Source organism: Pollicipes pollicipes, unplaced genomic scaffold (genome assembly GCF_011947565.3).
Source record: "Pollicipes pollicipes isolate AB1234 unplaced genomic scaffold, Ppol_2.1 Scaffold_3216;HRSCAF=3773_pilon_pilon_pilon, whole genome shotgun sequence".
NCBI classification, from domain to species: domain Eukaryota; kingdom Metazoa; phylum Arthropoda; class Thecostraca; order Pollicipedomorpha; family Pollicipedidae; genus Pollicipes; species Pollicipes pollicipes.
Genome location: NW_023596251.1, coordinates 3,965,560 through 3,988,355, shown reverse-complemented (window position 1 = coordinate 3,988,355; position 22,796 = coordinate 3,965,560). Strand labels below are relative to the sequence as shown.

At 51.0% G+C, this 22,796-nt stretch overlaps 1 protein-coding gene across 1 annotated transcript in view; it reads right to left on the bottom strand.

The window, feature by feature from the left end:
- Positions 1-9,493: 9,493 nt before the first annotated feature.
- The window catches only part of LOC119091021 (GTP-binding protein Di-Ras2), a 122,326-nt gene continuing 109,023 nt past the window's right edge, over positions 9,494-22,796 (bottom strand). Inside the window, exons 4-5 of the mRNA XM_037213741.1 lie at positions 10,294-10,477; positions 9,494-9,607 (exon numbers count right to left, since the gene is read on the bottom strand). Coding sequence (XP_037069636.1) covers positions 9,494-9,607; positions 10,294-10,477 — 298 coding nt within the window. The remainder of the gene's footprint in view (positions 9,608-10,293; positions 10,478-22,796) is intronic.

Below are 22,796 nucleotides of genomic sequence, written 5' to 3'. Positions count from 1 at the left end.
GCGGCTGCAGTCACACCACCAACACTATCCTCCGCTCGTGGCGTGTTCACCGGTGTAAGTTATCGTGGCGGCTGCAGTCACACCACCAACACTATCCTCCGCTCGTGGCGTGTTCACCGGTGTAAGTTATCGTGGCGGCTGCAGTCACACCACCAACACTATCCTCCGCTCGTGGCGTGTTCACCGGTGTAAGTTATCGTGGCGGCTGCAGTCACACTACCAACACTATCCTACGCTCAGGGCATGGTCACCGGTATAAGTTACCGTGGCGGCTGCAGTCACACCACCAACACTATCCTCCGCTCGTGGCGTGTTCACCGGTGTAAGTTATCGTGGCGGCTGCAGTCACACCACCAACACTATCCTCCGCTCGTGGCGTGTTCACCGGTGTAAGTTATCGTGGCGGCTGCAGTCACACCACCAACACTATCCTCCGCTCGTGGCGTGTTCACCGGTGTAAGTTATCGTGGCGGCTGCAGTCACACCACCAACACTATCCTCCGCTCGTGGCGTGTTCACCGGTGTAAGTTATCGTGGCGGCTGCAGTCACACCACCAACACTATCCTACGCTCAGGGCATGGTCACCGGTGTAAGCAGTTCAAGACAGGCCTTCCGAGTTGCCAACGTTCCGTTACCTCAAGAAGGCTCTGCGCTGCACAAACGCTCGGTGGAGAACTCTATTCGGCCACGGAGACGCTGCTAAAATTAGCGAGCACAACGGCGATAAACTGGCGGGACCCCAGGTGGGCCTAGGTATGGTGGGTACGGCGGACCCATAGCCCCTCGAGTTATGGCGTTTAGGTCAACACCGCATCCTGTTTTGAAGACCCCTAAGACCAGTGGCCGTGTCGCAGGCCGCGCTGGACTGTCAATCTCATTATTGGGGGACTTGCTGTTTGCGCTTCCTTCTTCTGGCGACGCTGCAGGCTGTCGCGACATGCCGTCTTTGTGATGAGTGGGCACAGGTTCCTCTTTTTCGAAGCTGGGTAAAGCGAATCTCGCTGAGGCTGTGTTCCCTCAGACTAATAAAGCAAGAGCCAGACGCAGCGAGAGCCACGCACTTTCCCCTTTATCGCCCGAAGAGGAAATCAGCTTACCCCAAGCAGCCTAGCAGTTCACAACATGCAAAGAGAAGAAGAAGAAAAGTTCAGTAAGCTGTTAAAATCTGATAAATGTCCGGGTAAAAGGAAGCCGCAGAAGGGAGTCAAAGCATTATATATTTGTACACCGTTCTTTGAAACATCTTAACGCAACATGTCATGCGTGAAGCCTCCATGAGAGTCGCTTCCGGCTGACGATATGCGCACGCGGCGCCAGCTAAAGCCCGCCAGAGGTCCCCCGCTGTGCGGACCGGGGCGACACCAGACCTTTTAAGCCATCAGCTAATCAGTGCTCCACTCGACAGCCATTGGCTGATTAGGCTCGCCTCCAGTGAGTCAGATACGGGTTTGGTTTGCTGCGCAGCAGGCGGTGGTGAGCGGCACTCTATTCCAAGCTACAAACAGCCTGTGCAGCTCTGTGCGCTCACTGCCGCATTATAGCGCACTTCTGCAGCCTGTGCGGCTGTGTGCGCTCACTGCCGCAGTGCGCTTTGCGCATCACTGCGCACGGTCATATCAAACCCGGGTGCAGGGCTGCTCAGAATGAAAGGCGAAGCCGGGTAAGCGTCAGACTCAACAGTTGCTTCAAGGTTTTGTAACAGGGCGCCCTAAATGAAAGCTGAGAGGGGCCTCGATGTAATCGGCTGAGTCTCTGAGGTGAGCGACTGGTCATCTGCATGCTTCGGCGAGGATGCACATGGGTTGCGGTTGAGCGGCTGTAAAGCGGCTGAGTCTCTGAGGTGAGCGACTGGTCATCTGCATGCTCCCGCGAGGATGCACATGGGTTGCGATTGAGCGGCTGTAAAGCGGCTGAGTCTCTGAGGTGAGCGACTGGTCATCTGAACGCTTCGGCGAGGATGCACATGGGTTGCGGTTGAGCGGCTGTAAAGCGGCTGAGTCTCTGAGGTGAGCGACTGGTCATCTGAACGCTTCGGCGAGGATGCACATGGGTTGCGGTTGAGCGGCTGTAAAGCGGCTGAGTCTCTGAGGTGAGCGACTGGTCATCTGAATGCTTCGGCGAGGATGCACATGGGTTGCGGTTGAGCGGCTGTAAAGCGGCTGAGTCTCTGAGGTGAAGGACTGGTCATCTGAACGCTTCGGCGAGGATGCACACGGGTTGCGGCAGAGCAGTGACCGTGGGTGTCAACAAAGCAACACACTTGCCATCGGACAGGTACCGCTTCGATGCAATACAGCAACACATAAATGTCTTGTTGATAGGCGAAACATTGAGGCTTCACATGTTCGTGATGGATATAAAGTATTGTCCCCTGCAGAAATGTTCAAACATCTTATTAAGGGCCTTAACCGTTCACAAATCAGGCTTGATGGGATTGATAATTGTAAGAATTAACACGCGTTTGGGCGGGTCAAATTGACCTCCGCTCGGAAAGTTTTTTCCAGAACGGTTTTCGAACGGCACGGCGTAGCCGTGCCAAATTTTGTATAGCGGTATACAATTGAATAGCGCATCGTTTAACATAAAAAATTTAGGTTTTACGTATATAGATAATTAATTTAGATGATAATAATTAGATAATTGATAACGGGATAATTATCTATTGGATGATAAATATTAGATAACAATGCAATTATATAATTATATAATTAATTTAGATAATTAATAAATAATTATAATTGGATAATTAATTTGGGTATACCTTGCAAGGTCTCTGATCTATGGCAAGTTAAAACAAGGTCATGGTTTCAGCGAAGTTAATTTCTAGGGAATCGTTTATCCTGATGTAACAACGAATTGTTAGACGAAACCATACATCTCTGAGATGCCTTCTCAGGGAAAAAATATTGAATGAGCGAATTACGTTGACCTAAGGTCAGGTATGAAGGTCAGACTAAAGTCAAAACCAACCTGTTTTAATACTCCAGGGCTTGCTGTGCGGCATAGTTTCTGGTGCTCACTTCGGATTTATTGATGACAGGAACCTCAAGATACATTTTCCATGGACTCGTTGAAGGTCAAAATAGGTCATTGACCTAAATGACCGAGGTCAACATTTTTTTTAGGAACGTACTGTCTTGCGTAATCTTTGGCGTTTATTCAAATGCAAAAACTCAGAGCAATCTATGATTTTTGTCACCATGACCTTCAAAAGGTCAAACAAGGTCACTGGTCTTACATGAGCATGTGAACTACTGCTTAGAAATAGTTATCTGGGTTATGGCGGCACTTTGAAGGGCAGCCTGGAATTTGACATTGTTTGACCTTATTCGACCCGAAGGTCACAATCTAGGAACCTCAAACTTTAACCTAAGTAAGTTCATGTACAGGCCAAAATACCCTGTAAGTTTGGTGTCTCTAGCTTTCTTAATTCCCGAGATCTCAGGAGGGTCAAATTGACCCCCCACCCGAGCGAAGGGTATGCAGCCGGCCACCCGGGCGCGTGTTAAGCCTGACCGGCCTGAACAACTTAAAGCAGATTGGAGACTGGCTGAGAATGTCGGTTTAGGAAAGCATCTGTCATGCATACCTTCTTTAGTCGCCTTTTAAAATTAAATTAGATCGACACAAGATAATTTGACATGGATTACCACGGAAAACTGTGGCTTTTCTGAGTCGGGTTGGGTGGGATCTTAGATTTGCAATCGGGCCAAAGGTGGGTAGATTGAATCTAAAATTACGGGTGAGATTAAGCAGGGCCATGAAAATTTAATATCTGAAGGGGCTTGTTACGATATTAACTGATGAACACAACTGACGCGTGCAAGGCACAAACAGTTAACCCCGAAAGCATGTGCCTGTGCCACGGGCCTTTTCTTACAAATAAGAGCCAAGGGCTAGGAGCCATCACTCCACAAGTGATGACAACCCTATACGGTCGCCTTGCTCGTTGGTGTACCGACGACTTATCCTCAAACTGGCGTACTCACTGTGATGGTCCCAAGTCCATGCTGAAAATCTCAATCGTTTGGTGTACCCTTTCATTTGTATATGTGGTTGCGCTTGCGATGAAAATAGAGCGTTGCATTGCATTTTTTAATGGTTGGCGTTAGTAATGTCATCATTTCATCGTTCAAGCGAGCGTGATTCCTCCGGCGGCTTTTAAAGGCAAGGTGACATTGTAACCGACAAACAAACAAACAAACAAACAAATGCCGGTAAGTGATACCAGATTTTGCCGTGCAAAACCATCTTCGTGTGACGTCCCTGGCGTTTTCACTCCTCGCCACAGTCAACGAAATCAGACAGATAATTGTGAATGGCTCACCTAAAATTATGCGGTGTCCCTTCTTCTTCCACCCTCCCGCCCCCGACAAGGCGCTCTCCTGCACACAGCGGGCGCCGTGACCCCCGTGGTGAGAGGGAAAGCTGCTGAAGTCATCATCCCGTGGCACTGGGTACAGGTCGCAGGGCGAACGTTTTGTTCGGCCCCACTGACACTTGTAGGTCTGCCGGCAACGAGCCAGGGGGACAACCTGGCTCGTGGCGCTCGTGTGCTAAAATTTTAAATCGCGTAAAATCCTCTCCACTTATGTTCGGTAACGAAGCCCCAGCAAAACAACCCGGCTGGACTGCCGCGGCTCAATTGAGTGACGGGTTCAGTGTGTGCGAAGTGAGCTCGGCTTGGAAAGTGACCTCTTTCTAATTGGCGCTCGCCCATGCAAACGATTCAGAGCGATTCTTTTGTTTTATTTAATGCTCGAGGACGCCATCATCCCTAATTCCGTGAAAATGAAGCTAAGAAACGTGCTCTAATGACTTTTGAAACACTCCACCCGACGGGGCCCTTTGTCAGGTGCGCGAGCTTTATTTATAAGGTCGCTGTTCCCATTGGGCCATTCATTTACCTTGGAGTGTTAATGCGTCTGGGGGGTCATCATAGCGTAGACGCCGGATAAGGCCGTTTGTTGGCTGACGGTATCCAGCACGGTAACTACTCATGACATGCCAGGAGCCCGACCCTTGTGTCGAACCGCCCGCCGAAGGTCGCGCTTCGCGCTCTTTGACCGCAGTGGCGGTCATATGGGCCGCCGGGCTCGGCCGAGTCGGACACGGCGGACCTGTCACCGCTGTGGCTAGCGGGCCGCCGGGCTCGGCCGAGTCGGACACGGCAGGCCCGTCACCGCCGTGGCTAACGGGCCGCCGGGCTCGGCCGAGTCGGACACGGCAGGCCCGTCACCGCCGTGGCTAACGGGCCGCCGGGCTCGGCCGAGTCGGACACGGCAGACCCGTCACTGCCGTGGCTAACGGGCCGCCGGGCTCGGCCGAGTCGGACATGGCAGGCCCGTCACCGCCGTGGCTAACGGGCCGCCGGGCTCGGCCGAGTCGGACACGGCAGGCCCGTCACCGCCGTGGCCAGCGCGGTCCGACGGGCGGCCAGCGGGCTGCCGGACCACAGCCGGCGCGCTCAACACAGGCGCCGCTCTCAATCTCGGCCAGCGCCCGATCGATCGGGCTGGTATTGAGGCTTCTCGGACTCTTAATAACGTGATTGCGCCCCGCTGGCGGGCGCCTGGGCCTTGCTGTCTGGTTGGTTTTTGTGCGCTGTCTGCGCGCCGGCCCCGTCCACGACAGCTCGACCCTTTTCCCGCCTCTCAACGGGTGTCCTTTGCTACAAGCGTGGGACAAGGGGAGGAAAGCCATGACCCGTATCTGTTCGTGGGCGTCTGACATTGTAGCTACATGGCCGGAAAGAACTGACCACGAGTTTGGCCGGAGAGTACTCGCCACGCTTCCGCGTTCCGTCGTTTTCTTGTGACCTGACAATGGGGCGGCAGGGTAAGATCGGACTATCTAACGGAGCTGTCTTAGTCTGGGAGGTCTTAGCGCCCGACCCCTACTCTTGCTTCGACTGGCGGTGGATCACGCGTCATCGTTGAATGCATTTCTTTTTGGAAACAGCTGGATTTTGCGCGGCAAACAACGCTTACATATTGCGCGGTGCATTTTTTGCGGTCGCTTCCATTGAGATAAGCAGAGAGCAGAGCAGTTCTCGGCATCGGATGGGATTTTCGTGGCTGGCCCTCCGTGGAACGACTTTTGCAAGCTGCAGGCGTTGGAAGATATTTCTAGTGAGCTGGATATTTATTCAGCATAATGACGGTGCTCAAAAGTAGGTGCAAATATAAGACGAAAATCGATCACGAGAAGCATTCTCATTTTGATAATATTTTACAGCCCTGCATTTGGTATCATACGACCATCCTCAACACAAAAATATGGATCGTAGCCATGTCACCAGAGTCAGCGATCACTGCAGCGTCAAGACCCAATAACGAATACGAACACCGCAATTAATCTACGTTCAGGACACACAGTCACCTGTAACACTCATCCAACGTAAGCGACCAACACTTCCGGAAAAAACACAGAGCCAAGTAACATACCGGCACATGACACAAGCCCATTACGGCGGCGACGTGGAACCAACGGCACCACAGCGGCACACAGCGGCACCACAGCGGCACCACAGTGGCACCACAGCGGCACACAGTGGCACCACAGCGGCACCACAGCGGCACACAGTGGCACCACAGCGGCACCACAGCGGCACCACAGCGGCACCACAGCAGCACACAGTGGCACCACAGCGGCACCACAGCGGCACACAGTGGCACCACAGCGGCACACAGTGGCACCACAACGGCACCACAGCGGCACACAGCGGCACCACAGCGGCACTACAGCGGAGCGGCACCCCAGCAGTACCACAGCGCTCCCAGCGACGTACAAAACACCAAGTTTTATTTCAAGTAACTGCAGACGCGACCATCATGGTGACGGGCCGCATCGCACGACATCTCCCCCAGCCGAACGGAGCCCCAGTCCCGACTCTGGGCCACAGGAAAGAGCCCCAGTCCCGACTCTGCGCCACAGAAAGGAGCCCCAGTCCCGGCTCTACGAGTTATAGAAAGGAGCCCCAGTGCCGACTCTGCACCACAGAAAGAGGCCCCTGTCCCGACTCTGCGCCACAGGAAGGAGCCTCAGTCCCGACTCTACGTTATAGAAAGCAGACCCAGCCCCAACTCTGCGCCACAGAAAGGAGTCCCACTCCCGACTCTGCGCCACAGAAAGGAGCCCTAGTCCCGACTCTGCGCCACAGAAAGTGGACCCAATTCCGACTCCGCGCCACAGGAAGGAGTCCCAGTCCCTACTCTGCGCCATAGAAAGGAGTCCCAGCCGCGACTCTGCGCCACAGGAAGGAGCCCAATTTCCGACTCTGCGTCGCAAAAAGCGGCCCCAGTCCCGACTCTGCGTCACCAGAGCCTCGATGCGAATGGAGTCGTGCCACGGTGTGACCACAATGAAGGCACCGGACGCGGCCGAGTCCGTCTATCAACTCTGCGCCTGGCCCGGTCTGCCTGACAAGGTCCTCCTGGCCCAGTCCGCCTGATCGAGGTCCGCCTGGCCCAGTCCACCTGATCGAGGTCCGCCTGGCCCAGTCCGCCTGATCGAGATTGCCTAGCCGAGTCCACATGACGGAACTGCGTCGGCTGGAGTCCAGCTGAAGGAGCAAACCTGACTAAGCACTGATCTGGCCTGACCTGACCTGACCTAAGCACTGATCTGGCCTGACCTGACCTGACCTGACTAAGCACTGATCTGGCCTGACCTGACCTGACCTGGCTAAGTACTGATCTGGCCTGACCTGACCTGACCTGGCTAAGCACTGACCTGGCCTGACCTGACCTGACCTGGCGCCTGAGTCCCTCCACTGAGGCTGTGCCCGACCGAGACTGTCTGATGGAGCTACAATGAGCTATGGGTCTGCCTGTGGATTGCTCGCGACACGTCAGTCAGGTTGGGGTCTGGGGTCAGGTTTAAAGCCAGGCACAAGCATCAGTGCAAGGGAAAGCATGCAACACGCTGGGGTACATAAACTATGCGGCCCGGGATGGTCTACGTGGCTTAATTCCTAACTTTATGGAAGTGTCATATTGACCGAATAAACGCTGACTGTAAATTAACTAAAAATGTACTTTTGGTCCGCCCCCCCCCCCCCCAAATTGGGAGGACTTCTATCACCCAATGCACTGAAGCACTCGGACACTATGCAAAGAACAGAGCGAGAGGAAGTTCGAAGCGGAAGAGGAAGCGGAAGGTGGCCATTCCAGGCCCATTTCTCTCAAATCGGTAAAAGACGCTGAAAAAATCGACGGACATATTTGACATTTTTTTGTGTGTTGCCTGGCGTGCGACTTCATTGCAATGGTTGCGATCGTGAGCAGCACAGTCAGACTATCAGGCAGGCAGAAATTTGATTTTGTTTTGCCTTCAGTGACCCGGATTGTCACCTTTCACTAATCTTGAATGATTTGTTTTATCCGTTTTTTAGGTTCTGCAACAAGAAGAACCCAAAGCCTCTACCATGGGTGATCAAGGCTAAAAAATACTTAATAAAAATACGTTTAAAAAATACTTGATAAGTACTAAATAAAAGTGGCGTCGCCTTAAAGCCACAAAACGTGAAATTGAGGTGTTCTGCGTTCAACAAGCGTTGCAAATATGAACATGGCAGCCGTGCATGCTGATACGGATCATTTGAAATCTGCTCGTGCATCAAGCGGATTGAGAAACGTCTCTAGACAGTGTGGAAATACATCAGATACCCTTGAGCTAAAACGGGTCTTACATGATGGTAAACGTGACCCGAAAATTGCGAACGAACAATACAATATCTGACCGTTCTCAAAGTGCAAGATAAGAATTAGTAGTCCCCACCACTACACTGCGTAAGTGTCGAACAACATTTACCCAATCAAAACTATCCACTTCACGTTCAATACACAGTACATACACACCGTGTCGTTTTGGATATGTTGTCTTCTGGCATTTACATCACGTTGTCACATTGTGTCTGACTCACTTGCGTGACTTGAGCCCCTGGCGGTGAAAGGTGTGGCTTTGCTTAGTTTGAGTGAGAGCCCTTTGAAGGAGCCATCTTTTAGGAGATTAAGTGCTGGGGCAATGCTGGACCACCGTAGAAGGCCTATGCTTGTGAGCCGTAGCGCACAAGGCACCATTCTTTGGGGTTTGTGCGTGCGCACAAAGTGCGCACAAGTTTAAGCGGGGAAAGGGGAAAGAAGGATGGTCAGATGCGGAGAAGGGTCTTTCGGCAACGAGAACACTGTCACGTAAACAACGTCGCTGCCATGAGCGAATCATGAAATAGTCCACTTAAAGCTATGAACTGGGGCCACTGTGGCCTCGCGCTCTTCGCGTTCCACATTCCGCATATCGCGCCATCTGTCGGGCACCGGCGGAACAGCAAGTCTTGCCGGGCTTCGGCATCATGGCGTCGTTCCCCGACGAGCCAATTGGCCACTGCTGCCACCTGTTGGAGACCGCGGATACTCTGTGCTGCGCCGGTCGGCGGTATGACCCTGCCATTTATCGGCGCGCTACACTGCTGCCATCTATCGGAGACCACCGCTACTGCACTCCGCACTGGTCGTCCCCTAACTCGGTTGGCTTGTTTTTCTTCCGGGACGATCGCCGGATCAAGCTCTTGCTGCGGGCTTTTCTGAACGTCACAGGATCGTTCGCCTGAAACGGTCAGAGAAGGTTAACACTGGAACCGTAAGCGCTGGCGCTGGCCACGGCTTCTGCTTCTGCCAGTCCGCGTAGTACTTGTTCAGCAAAATAAGAACCACCCACTTGATGTGAATATTCTTTAAAGGACCACTGACCTGTTGAGACCACAGCATTATTGTTGGTAACATTATTATTGGTAAGCTGTAAGCTTATTGGTAAGCTGTAGGGTCTCTCGCATGAGACGGGCCGCAATAGCTGTTATTCATCCATGTCCATCAGCCTCGAGCGTCTTGCAAATCAGCACTGAACGGCAACCAGCGTCAGCACGCCGTCCAGCCGGCCTGGCGTCGGCCCAGTCTCGACTGCTCTCGCCGGCCTGCTGGTCAACGTAACAACACGCACTTCGGCCGGCATCACCGGTACGTTACTTCAGCCATCCCTTCTTGCCCCGACGTCCATGTTGGTCTGCCCGTCTAAATCTGACAGCCACTGGGCGATCAAACCAGTGGAAGCGGCTCAATGCGCCGCAAACTAAGCCCAACAGCGGCGGTGCCGAATATTTCCACCACTGTAGGCATTTACTGCCGTGATGAGGAAACGAACTGCTGCCGCTTTTCGAATTTCCTTCGTCGCAGCACCACATCTCCCAAATTTTGCACCCACCCGGTCTCGAACCCTCCCTCGCGTCGTCCGCTCACCTCGGCGCCGCCAGCCCGGCCGTCGGACGACGGACTGTCGCCGCGACGTCGCGACAAGCGCAGCGACAGCTGCCGCTTCACTGTCGCCGCGCAGGGCAGCGGAATGTCGCCCAGCGACAGGAACGTGCGGAAGATCTCGCTGATGTTGGTATTGTCAAGCGCGGAACACTCCAGAAAGCGGCCTCTGCAACGCACAGTGGGGCTCAAGCCAGCGGATACGATCACGGGCCGCGGCCTCGCGAAGCGGCCCACGGCTACCGACGGCGGTCACTGACCCCCGTGACACACAGCGAACGTCCGCGTCCCTGAAGATAGCCACCAGCCTCCTCAGACGCGCACCGCTGCTCGGGGTAATGACTGGTGGTTATCAACCCGTCAGGCGCAGCAGAGGTGGATGGCGGGCAGGGCGGTGGAGCGGGTGGAGCGGGCAGGTGGAGGGCGGATGAATGGTAGGTGGATGGATAGTGGAACAGGAGTCGAAATTTATTGGAGAAGGTCATCGACCTCTGCCACGCACAGTGGACTTAAAGGTTACCGTTAATCAGTCAATGGTCCTCGTTGGTGAGGGGCGCATAGACCAAACTTACACGAAGATTTGTTATATACGCCCAAAAAGCATGTAATCACGATCCCAATCAACTGTACTGCCATTGTGTAAAACGGGGCTGGGGGTAGGGGTGGGAGCATAGCCATCGACTTTTTCTAAGGGGCACAGATGGGCAATTAGATCTAAGGATCTTCTAAGCAAACACGAGATCCTTCTATCACATTCCTATCTAAAATGCACTCTGATTTCCCACTGTGTCAACAAAACTTCTTTGGTATATATAACTGAATACAACCTCTTTTGGCCTGGTGTGGTATCGAATCTCCCTTGTCATGGCCTTCTCTTGGGCTATCAGGAGACCAGGGCTTCCTGGGTTTTCTATAAAGAATCCTGCATGAATCTGATAGCCTCCTTTGGTTGCCATCTGTGCCGACCGATGGGACCTGATGGTGGCTACCTGGGGCCTCCTAAAGGGCCCCGTTAGCCCCGTTGTTGGCCGCGTTGTTGCAGGGCCCCGTTCTCAGCCCGGTTTACATAGCCTTTAACACAGACCGCAAGCGTGAGCTGCGGCCTGGGTGGTGAGTATTCGTTTGGTAGCTTTTTGTTGCAACTAACGCTGTGCAATCAAGGCCAACATGGCGCATCTTACCTCCATGCGCCTTGCACTTCGCTTTTAGCCCGGACATTCGTTCACTTTGACAGCCTTGGACCAACCACCACTGATGATACATCTTCGATGAAATATAAATTCATCAGCGACTGACCGCAACCGCGACTTAGCCGCGCTTGGGTATGGGTCAATTTGAGTCTAGTAGGTTTTACAAAATGATTTCCCACCCCGAACTTTGAATAGCTATAGGTAGTCAAATAGTGTTTTGGTGCAACAAAATTATAAGAACCTTTTGAGGTCGCTGACCTATGACAGGTCGAAGTCAGACCGTGGCTGTCACCGAACGCACTTTGTAGGGAGTCGTTAAACCCGATGCGACGGCAGAGTATCAGACGAAGCCATACATCTCTGAGGTAGCAGTGCCCTAGGCAATACAATATTTTTTTTTTAGGATTGGAGCAAACGCCATCGGTTTAGAGCCAGTTATGAAGGCCAGATCAAGGCCAAAGTCCACTCGCTTTTATTGTTGGACAGCTTAATCCATGGGGTAGTTTTTGATGCTCATTTCGAATTTTTTGATGGCAGGGACCACAACAGACATCTTCCATGAACTGCTTAGGATTCAGAGTATGTCGCTAACCTGAAATAACCCTGATCAACACCTCGCTTTCAGAAACGTACCATCCAGCGTAATTCTTAACGCTTATGTAAATTGTATTTATTTAAATAAGCTTATTGAAATTGAAAATCAAAACAATGTCAGAGGTGCTTGTCACCCTGACCTTGTCAAGGTCAAACAGGTCTAGAAAAGGCCGCTGAAGAAAAATTAACACCAGTGACCTTTTTAGAACAGGAAGGAAGGAAGAACAGGGTTCAAGGTTATTGCATGACGTGTGAGAGCACTTTTGACACATTTTTGCTGAGTTTGACCTTGTTTGGCCATATTCGACCCAAATAGCATGATTTATGATGCATGATGAAGAATTCAACTTCTCATTTTATGTGTGTTTTAAATGCAACATACTGCTCTAGAAAATACAGTTTCCCTTTTTAGTAAATATGTCCCTTAATACGGCATCGTTAGATTACGTCACAGAACGCTTCTATAACGTCAGATTTGTGTCACATTCGTGTCGTGTCACTCGTCGTGTCAGAATTGCCGCTGCAAGGAACGGGATGATCCACTTGTAGCAAGTGGTTTAGCAGGCCGCAATGGGGATTATTAATTTATGCGCGCATGATGCACCCGACGATTATTATGTGCGCGTGATACACCCGACGATTATTATGTGCGCGTGATACACCCGACGATTATTATGTGCGCGTGTATCGACCCGTTTTTCGCGGTGTTCTTGTGCATTTGCCTGTGCTTTTGTAATCTTTACTTGCATTCACATTTTCAGTTACGGCGCTATTCTTGAATAATTCGATAACAAGCCTTATGTCATTCATGACTAGTCGGGCTGTCCAAATGTCTGTACGATGCATCACAAAACGCGGTTCGTGTCGGCGACCGGCACATATTGCGTGAAGCTGATGTAAAGCTAACTGCTGTCCGGTTATGAACTACGGGCATTTACATATAGTTCTCATGGATTAAAGGGAGTGTTCCACATTTGTATGGAATTTTGAACAAAAATAACGAACTTGAAGACCATTTGGTGCTGTTCATAGCCCTGTCCTTCTTAAGACCTATGCCCCTCTGCCCCTCTAGTTTCTGAGCTACACGCCCGCGAAAATGAGAAAAGGTATATCGGGAGAGTATTTCAAAGTCGCATTAGCATTCTTGACATTGTAACAACGTCATTCATACCCCGCCATTCCATAAGCCATGTGGCGATGAAAGCCGAGAAAACTACGACTGTCGAGGCGCTCATATCTGGCGCTGGTGAGCGCAATTTCCAGATATAACGGCCCTCAGTTGGCTCTCAATCAATGTTGTGCAAAGTAGTATGACGTTATCTAACCATGACGCATTGAAAAGCTCATTCGCCACGCATTTCAAATGTGAAACACTCTTTTTAAGCGTGTTTATACCTATAATGACATTCCATGCAATAATCATGTAACAACGTATTATTAAATACAAACGTTCGCAATTATTTCAACGCAGCTGCTGTCAACAAAGATATATTTGGTCATTTCTAGGCAATTTTCTGACCGCCACCGTGACCTGTCTGGTAACATGGTAGCACAACAAATCGCATATAATGAGGGCTATTTTCTCCTAAGTATCTCAAGGGTCCCCATTCTGAATTGATGGCATGTTCAGCTTCAGTAATTTGGGCCCTTCTGCCAGCATGGTCGGACTCCTGAGCTTTATAATGATTAATATATCACAACGAAAAATATAAACATGCATGCACACACACACACACACACACACACACACACACACACACACACACACACACACACACACACACACACACACACACACACACACACACACACACACACACACACACACACACTCACACATATGTTTATTTATATATATATATATATATATATATATATATATATATATATATATATATATATATGTATGTATGTATGTATGTGTGCTGCCGATGTTAGCGAGCAAACGGGCCGCCGCTGCCGGTGCAGCAGCGACGTCTCCGCGACGGTGTGAGCGGCCCCTCTGTCGATTAGTCCTCACCATCTGGAGTCCATATGTGGGCCACGTGGGTTTATGGAACACGCGGGTGGGGACACACGGTCCCTGCCGATCAGTCCACGTTCAGGCTCCGACGGCGCGGCTCAACGCGAGCAGCGTCCGCGGTCACGACGACGACGACGACGACTTCGGAGTGTGCGGCGCCGCCCTTCCAACGCCTCTCTTCCCTTCATTTTGCAACTCTTTGGCTAATACTCTTCCTTTTTCAACGTCTGTTTTCGAATCAAGTCGATGGTCCTCTGGAAAACTAACGAGCTCTTTCACACGAACCACCAACTTATGCTAAATATTTGACAACAAATAATACGTACATTAATGAAATGTTTACATCCTGGCTTAAGGGACCGACTTCCCCCTTACCCCACGCGCCCACGGTGGCACCACCCCTGGACCAGCGGCACGGCTCTCAGTACCAATGCGAGTGGATACAGTTGCTGTTGCAGTTGCTCCCACGGTGGCACCGCCCCTGGACCAGCGGCACGGCTGTCAGTATCAGTGTAAGCGGATACAGTTGCTGTTGCTCCGGCGACAGGCAGTAGACTCTCTCAGGCTGTCTGCAGCGGTGGACACCAAGCGGAACAGGGGTGCGTCTTGACTTCGGGTGAATGCCGAAAGATGTATAGAGAGCCAAAACCACTTGTCCCTGCTCGTATAGTAGCAAAATACTGCTCTGCTGTTTGTAGGAAGGAGCTAAAAATCACTGTTGCAAGCCTCCCACTAGACTACGAATGGCCGTGCCTCTGCGGCGGGAGCAAGAACCGTTTGATGGCTCCGCTCTTGCCAGCGACGGCGTAGAATAATGATGCCCGGACGGTGTAAACTGTAGCCAAATACAACAACAATAATATAATACGTTATAGGGACATTCGTAATCGGTCTTTTGAAGTCTAGTGCACCCTGGTAGAGAATATGGTCGAGATGTGCTGGAGTCTGTGTCTCATCTCGATCTTTTCCCGGCTAGATGAGCGGCTATATGAGCGGCTAGATGAGCGGCTAAATGAGCGGCTAGATGAGCGGCTAGATAAGCGGCTAGATGAGCGGCTAGATGAGCGGCCAGATAAGCGGCTAGATGAGCGGCCGTCACGTCCACCGTGCCGCATGTCCACCTAAATCATTGTCTGTGCCACACGCCGATCAAAAATTAGTATCTGTGCCAGATATCCATCCAGAGTTATAAGTGTACCACATACCCATCCTGAATTATTATCTGTGCCACATGTCCATCCTGAGCTAGTGTCGCATGGTTATCCTAAATCATCATCTGGGCCGCATTTCTATCCTAAAGTATTATCTGTGTCACATGTCCATCCTAAATTATTATCTGCGCCACATTTCCATCCTAAATTACTGCCTGTGCCGTATGCCCATCCTAAATTATTATCTGTGCCGCATGTCCATCTTACTTTTGTCCAACTTTTTACATCTGTCCCACATGCTCATTCTGAGTTATGCCTGCGTCACATGTCCATCCCGAGTTATATATGTGCCACATTTCCATCCTAAATTACTATCTGTGCCACATGTCCATCCTAAGTCACATCTGTGCCACATGTACACCCTAAGCCACATCTGTGCCACATGCTCATCCTGAGTTAGACATGTGCCACATGCGCATGCTGAGTTATATCCGTGCCACATGCCCATCCTAAGTTACATCTGTGCCACACACCCATCCTATGTTCTATATGTGCCACGTGCCCATCCTGAATCATATATGTGCCACATGCCTATCCTGAGCTATATCTCTGCCACATGCAACTTTTTGTCATTGTGGATTGTATGGCACCTGTACACTCTGGTGGCATGAAACGAAGCGAACAAAACATGTTCTAGACTCCTTAAGAAGGTACCATGGAAATGTCGGAGTTTGCCTCAAATGCACGCTTTGACAAGAAACAAAAAAACAGAATTGTTCGCAGGATAAGAGCAAATCATTTTCACTTGGCCAATAAATGTTACTTGAGCTCCATCAATCTTTTCTTCGTAGTAACCGGGTAAAGTCAAGTTCATGCTTAGAAGCTATCGGAAAACGTTCATCATCTTCGGCATGCAGGGCCTGTGGCTTTACTATTATTGCTCTGAGCAGTGGTCCTGTTCAGAACGCGACTGGGAGCCCGAGTGTCGATGCCGAACGCGATCCCCATGTTCTGATTACCCACCCGGCGAACTTTGCAGCCGCAGCCACCAGCAGCTCATTCACCGCCAAGTTAAGCATAGCGCTGCTGCCGGCTAAGTTCCAGGGCTGTCCGACTTTCAGAAATGCTGAAGTGGCTCAGTGATTCGCCTGATTAAATAGCGCTCTCTGTGTGGCGAGAGTCGGCGCCGCTCCGCACAAATTTCCTCTGGAGTCCACTGAAACTTCGTTGCCACTTCGACGTCTGCAGGGCGCTAGTTGCGAGCCCCACGGCAGACATCAGCTGACAATGAGGTCATGTCACGACCGCGCTCACCTTAGAGTCATCAAGTCACGCGCTGCGCGCCAGCTCTCTCGCTTTGCGGCAACTTTTCGGATATATTACCCAGAAACCGTCGCTGTTGGAAAGTACAGTAGCAGTTCCTCATGGTGCATATGCGTCTAGTGTCACTTCATCCTTCTAGCCTTAGGAAAGACACTTCTGCACAAAAGCGTAGGAAAGCCAGACAAAATGTAGGGCCCAAGACATCAGTGTGGCAACGTCTCTGATATTGGGGCAACAAAGCAGGATGAGGGGAATGTTATCTGGGATCTTGGTGGGACCACCTGACTTCAAAATGTTATTCTACATGAGAAAACATGAAAACTTGCATTGTGCGGCCGAAACCAGAAAAAAATCAAATTTTTGGGTGATTGGGAAACGGGTCTCTGCCTTTCCGTCCTATATTTACACGCATGGTTAAATACCTCGTTCGGGTTTACTTCCAATTCACCTCGATATGGGATGAATGTCAAACTCCCAGAAAAATACTAGGCTAGTGTCCTGGCTTCCACCATCTACACATATAGTATGCAATGGTCCGAGTTTAACCTGGATGCATCCTAACAAGATTATAAAAAGGATCAACGCAGTTCGCAGAGCAAAGCTTCACTGTCTGTGGGTGACGCTTCACCAACGTGATGAGGCAAAAAGAAATGATAAGAGCAAAGATAGGCCGACTCGTGCGTGGAATGAAGAACATGGCTCAAGAACGCATAAGTTTTACGAAAAAAGGTAAGCTCCCAGTCTTTCGACAGCCTCTATCTTCAGCTGAAAATTCCCGTCCTTTGGTGCATCAAGAGGCGCTGGTTAAAGACATGTAAAGACATCAAGCACGATTGTTCGGATGCGTCACGTGAACGCTCGACGCTTGAAAGCAGTACTCACGGTCAAGAGTGAGCAAAGTTAGGCCAATCAGCCTGCCAATAAAAAGGACCAAAAATGATCTATTGCTCAAGCTCCCTTTCCTAACACCCGATGCACGGTACTATGTGAAAATCCCGCCACCGAAGGTTAGACTGCGAGACCTTGGTGACCCACACGGCTGGAGGGCTAGAACGCAGCCGGCCACAGAATGACAGTGGTGAGCGCGATGACCAGCGAACTATGTCCAGCCGTGCCGCGCCTTAAGCACGCCGCTCAGGTCATGCCCCTAGATGGCGTTGGTGACGTCAGCCTTGGACGAATATCAAGGATGTGCAGCTGTTTTAATGTGTTGAGGTCCCGCGAAGACTGATGTTCGGAGCACTGGGCTCCAAACAGCCGGATGGAGCGGACCATAGAGCTGCTCCTCACACCCAAGACAGATCAGACTGTACTGCATCACAAGCGGCACACTCCATGGCTTAAAAAACAGTTCTGAACGCTCTTCCATAGAGACAATAAAGCGCGCAAATCCTACGTGGAAAGTACGCCCAAATTACTCCACGCCTTTATTTCGAAGCCGGTTGCGTAGAATAAGCAACCATGCACTCGTACGCGTATAAGGAGTACAAAACTACTCCACTTTTCCCCAAGTATCGATAGTGTTCGTAATAAACTCATCTGATTTTGATGTGCATTAGATAGTTACTTCGAAAATTAAGCAAAATAAGATATGCTCCTCCCCGTCGTAAAAACCGACAGAGGTGATGATGAAGGGACCAGCGCAGCGCCGATAGAGCTGGCACACAACTTACGACCGAGAATCAGCGTGCCGTCGGGAAATGGCTGGCGTGTGAAATGATTATAACATTTAAAGAGCAAACGCCGTGCGTAGGGTGGATATTGAATGCACATGTGAGAAAACAATATAACTACTTTGCACATGATACATTTGTAATCGCAACAAGTATTTGCCAAGAGATATGGTGACTGAGAGACGGCAAACCAGTGAGAAGCTGTGCCTCTTTCCTTACGGAAATACCCAGACCGAATCGATTTGTAATATCTTGCTATGGCATGATCCGACATTGTATAAATTCACAAAATGGGCAGCCTAGAGTAAGGATGCCCGTTTTAAAATGCTGCAGTCAGTCTTAAAAAGGTGTAGCAAACAAATCTGGATACACTTCAAACCGGTGGATGGCCCGAAGCTGAAGGCTCGTTGTCACTTGGGTTGTTTCAAATGACCCAAACATAATAATTGGCATGTAGTCGATTACGTTTGCTCTTATTACAGCATTTTGGGATTTCAGCTTTGAGATGTCAAGCGGTCAAGTATGTTTTGAGTCCGTTACATCTTCACCTATGGAATATGTCATCCTTTAGTTATGTTCATGCTACTGTGTGCTTTGTATTTATTGTACTTCGCCTGCTAACGGGCTGATGCTCTATTGGTGACAAAAGAAGATAAATAAACAAATAAATAAAAGTGGAGGTAAACTTGCAAGGGACAAGCCCCATTTCGAGAAAAAAACTGCTGGAGACATGTCCTACCCGCCACTGGCTATACTCATACAACCACCCGCCACTTAACAACCTTACGTCGGGTTCATCGGATATGTGTGGTTTCGACGCTCGTGTCGGACGGGCGGGCGGAGGCGCCGTGCGTTTGCTGCCGTCACCGGCTGTGACGAGGCCATGACGGGGCTGCAGCGGTGCAGCCAAAATTCCCTTAAGGAGAAACTCCGTGCGCACACATTACGTCAATGTGTGACGTTCTTTCGGAAGCCATCTATGGCACAAAACGAAACAAAATTTGGGCTGGGGGGGGGGGGGGGGCGTCCTCGCCCCTCCCATTTACTACGCCCCTGCGGGTCTGGTTCGCTCTGCGCCCAGTGGCCGCCCGGCTGCTCACCACTGCACCCAGCAAAGTGGGTTCTTAACATCATGGAGACGGCCTTTAACGATTATAAAAAAAATCGAAGCGCATCACGTGGTTCTCGGCGCGCCGCTCTAAGTGCCACAACGGGCCTGGTGAGCGTAACTCATGGTTGAAGCCGATAATGTTTCCAAGTAGACCAATTAGGAAGTTTAAATGTCCCGTGCGCTTGAAGATCCGGAAAGATTACGATGATTCAGTGACACGGATAACGCCTTTGTCCTCAGGATGTCGCCTGCTTGCACGCACGTGCTTTCGAGGCTGCCCGGGTGCAGTTTCTGACTTGATTCACAAGTGCTGAATAACTGAACTGGATTTCAGAATGTTATTGTTTGAAATGCAGCTAAGCAGATCATCCGAAACTCCTACGTTTTGTGTGGAAGTGAAATCGCGCGCAAAGAAGCACGTGGTAGATAAAGGTCGTTCACTTTCAGGGAAACTGTCATTTAAATTCTTAATACGATTAAAATGACGTCCATAAATCGTAACGATTAACTTAATTACAGTAGCTTACTACCACACACAAATGTGCTTGCGGCCCCGGGCCCGACATCCATAACAAGCCGTCCAATAATTCACAGCAAGGCTGGCTTAGGCTTGACCCGCAATGTCGGTGGTAGTCGGAGGGCCTGCTATACGAGCTGGGCCACAAAAATAATTTAACTACTGTCTCACATAACTGAGTGGAAAGTCCCTCGGGAGACTGCTAGGACGACATTCAGCGTTTTTTCGTCTCCAAACAGTGGTGAGAAGACAGGAGCTGTTTGAAATTTCTTGCGCACGGAATAGCTTTTCCTGTACAGAGCGAGCTAGTCCAGCGGGAGGCGGCTCTTCCGCCAGCATAAGGCTTACATTCGCCGAGCACGGCGGCGTATACACCGTTTGGCCACTTTCAGCTAGCTTACGTCATTTCGTCGCTTTAACTAGGTTACGCCCTTGAGCAAGCAATACACGCCAGTGATGACGGATGCCCCACCTGCCCTCAGGCCACCTGCGTTTAGCTGTATAAAAATGTGTCTTAACTCGACGGCAACGCAGCTGACAGGCGTGAAGTGTTGGGGCGATGCAGCTGACGGGCGTGGAATACTGGGGCGATGCAGCTGACGGGCGTAGAGTGTTGGGGCATGCAACCAGCAGACTGTACACCCATGTGGTCAGCCTAATTTTACAGCAAATTCGCGCTTCTATGCTGTCAGTTGCACGTCCACATTTATTCCACTTTCAACGATCGAAAATGGACGGTAAGATACCCTAGAAGGTGCACTCAAGTATTTCGCTTTCGTCGCACGTCTGACCAGTGGACCGAGAGTAACTTTCTGATTGAGGGAAAGTTATCGCATGGGTAGCTGCGCTCGACGCTACAACTCTGCTCAAACAAGAGGACATGGGGACTGGAAGCCAGATGGCAGAACTGACTCCGAAGAGCCGTGAAGCAGCTGCACGGTCGCAGGGCGGGGACGGGGGGGGGGGGGGGTGTCAGAGAAGCACGGTCCCAGCGCGGGAGGGGTTGGAGCTCCCACATCCGCTGTTTCCCTTGTCGGACCACGGCTGACACCGGACACCAATAAGAGAAGCAGGAGACTGCAACAGTCAAGGACTGGGAAAACCCGAGCAGCGCTAATCATTACGACGCAATGACAGTAGACGGTGGTAGAACGATGGAATCATTACGACGCAATTGCTGGACTAGGTTTTCCGCAGATGTAGACAGCTTTATTACGCACCTGTCTGACACTACTCCAGCAGGCATCGCGTATCAGCGCTGGGAGGTGCGCTTCACCGCCGCTTTTCTGCGCGGCGCAGTACATGCCCGGTAACAGCGCACGTGGCCCGGTGCGTCCAAGAGACAAAGGTGCTGACGGCTGGCTCGCACGCGGGCGGGCCTTTACTCGGCCAGGCCGTGATAGATGCTGGAAGCCTGATCAGGCTCACCCTTGGGTCGCTCACGGCTCGTGCAATCAAGTGCGCCGGAGCGCACCTGAAAAAGCTAGAGCAGTGAAGTGATTATGACGGGCAGCAACGACGCGTTCGGCACTGCGTGGGGTTCACCAGCTGGTCGCAGAGCGGCTGTGACCGGTCTTTACGGTGTGCCTGTGACGTGTTCGTCACTGTATGACTGACGCGCTCGTCACTGTATGACTGTGTTGTGTCGCCACTGTGTGCCTGTGACGTGTTCGTCAATGTAGGACTGATGCGCTCGTTACTGCGTCACTGTGCCGTTTCGCTACTGTATTTTCGTCATGTGCCAGCCACTGTATGACTGTGACATGCCTCTCACTCTGTAACTGACACCATCGTCACTGCGTAACTGTGTCGCACTCGTGCCTCTCGTCTTCCGACTATTTGAGGCACCCGCAGCCAATCGGCGTCCGCTGGAGACAGTTGTGACGCGGGATGCCGACATGGTGACGATAGTGGCGCGGGACGCTAATCCACTCACCGCGAGGCAGCAGGCGCCGGCAGTGCAGAGCTGAGTCAGATTTGCAAGAAGCGCCGACGGCCAGGAGCAGGCGGAGGATGTCATTAATCCCTTTCAGTCGAGCAAGCACGTCTCAGCTCCACGAACAAGGCGTACGCCCATTAGTGCTTTGCGCAGACGTCGTTGATGAAAGCAATGCGAGCGGGTTTTTTTGCTCGAAGCGTTGTTTTTCGAAATGGGTCAGCGTGTACTGCCGTGCTCTTCTGAGGGCTTCTGGGAGGAGTTTCAACATTGGTTCAGTATTTCTTGCATGTCACCACATGCAAATCCAGTACATCTCAGGCAGTATAATAACTCCCCATCCAGCTCAGGTCTGTTCATAAAGTAAGCCATAATCCATGTATTGACCGGCCTGTGAAGACATCCAATGGCTGGCAGTCAGCCTATTTGTCGGCGTAATATGCCACTTTAGTTGGGCCTGGGCATTAACAGATAAGCCAAATTGGATGCGCTACGACATATGTGTAAGTTACGTTGTATCAGGCAAGTTTAATTCACGAGCGTGTGGTGCGCGTGGTAGCTATTCTTTTCCTTGGGAGTTTAAACCCAGGAAGCAGTACTATGCAGTCTACATACGAGAAGAACTACCTCATGCAGTCCTCTTCGTACTACAGGGCGTCTCACTTGAAATCATAATTTCAAAAGTGCAAGTAAGGATGATTGAAATACTCCAAGCACGCTCTATCTGACAAGCATTGCTAAAATTTCCGGGCATTTGGATTGGTATTCTTCACAAAGCCAATCACGTGGCATGTGAGCTAGAGATACAGGCCTCCGTCCCCGCACCCAGCGGCTGAAGACGCCATTTGCAATACACTAGCAGGAGTGAATCATTTTGACATTTGGAGAAGTGCGCTTGTGTTCAGGGGCTGTCGTGGAGACATTGCGCTGCACAGCTGAAAACCGCCTGTAAAATCGCAAAATCAAAATG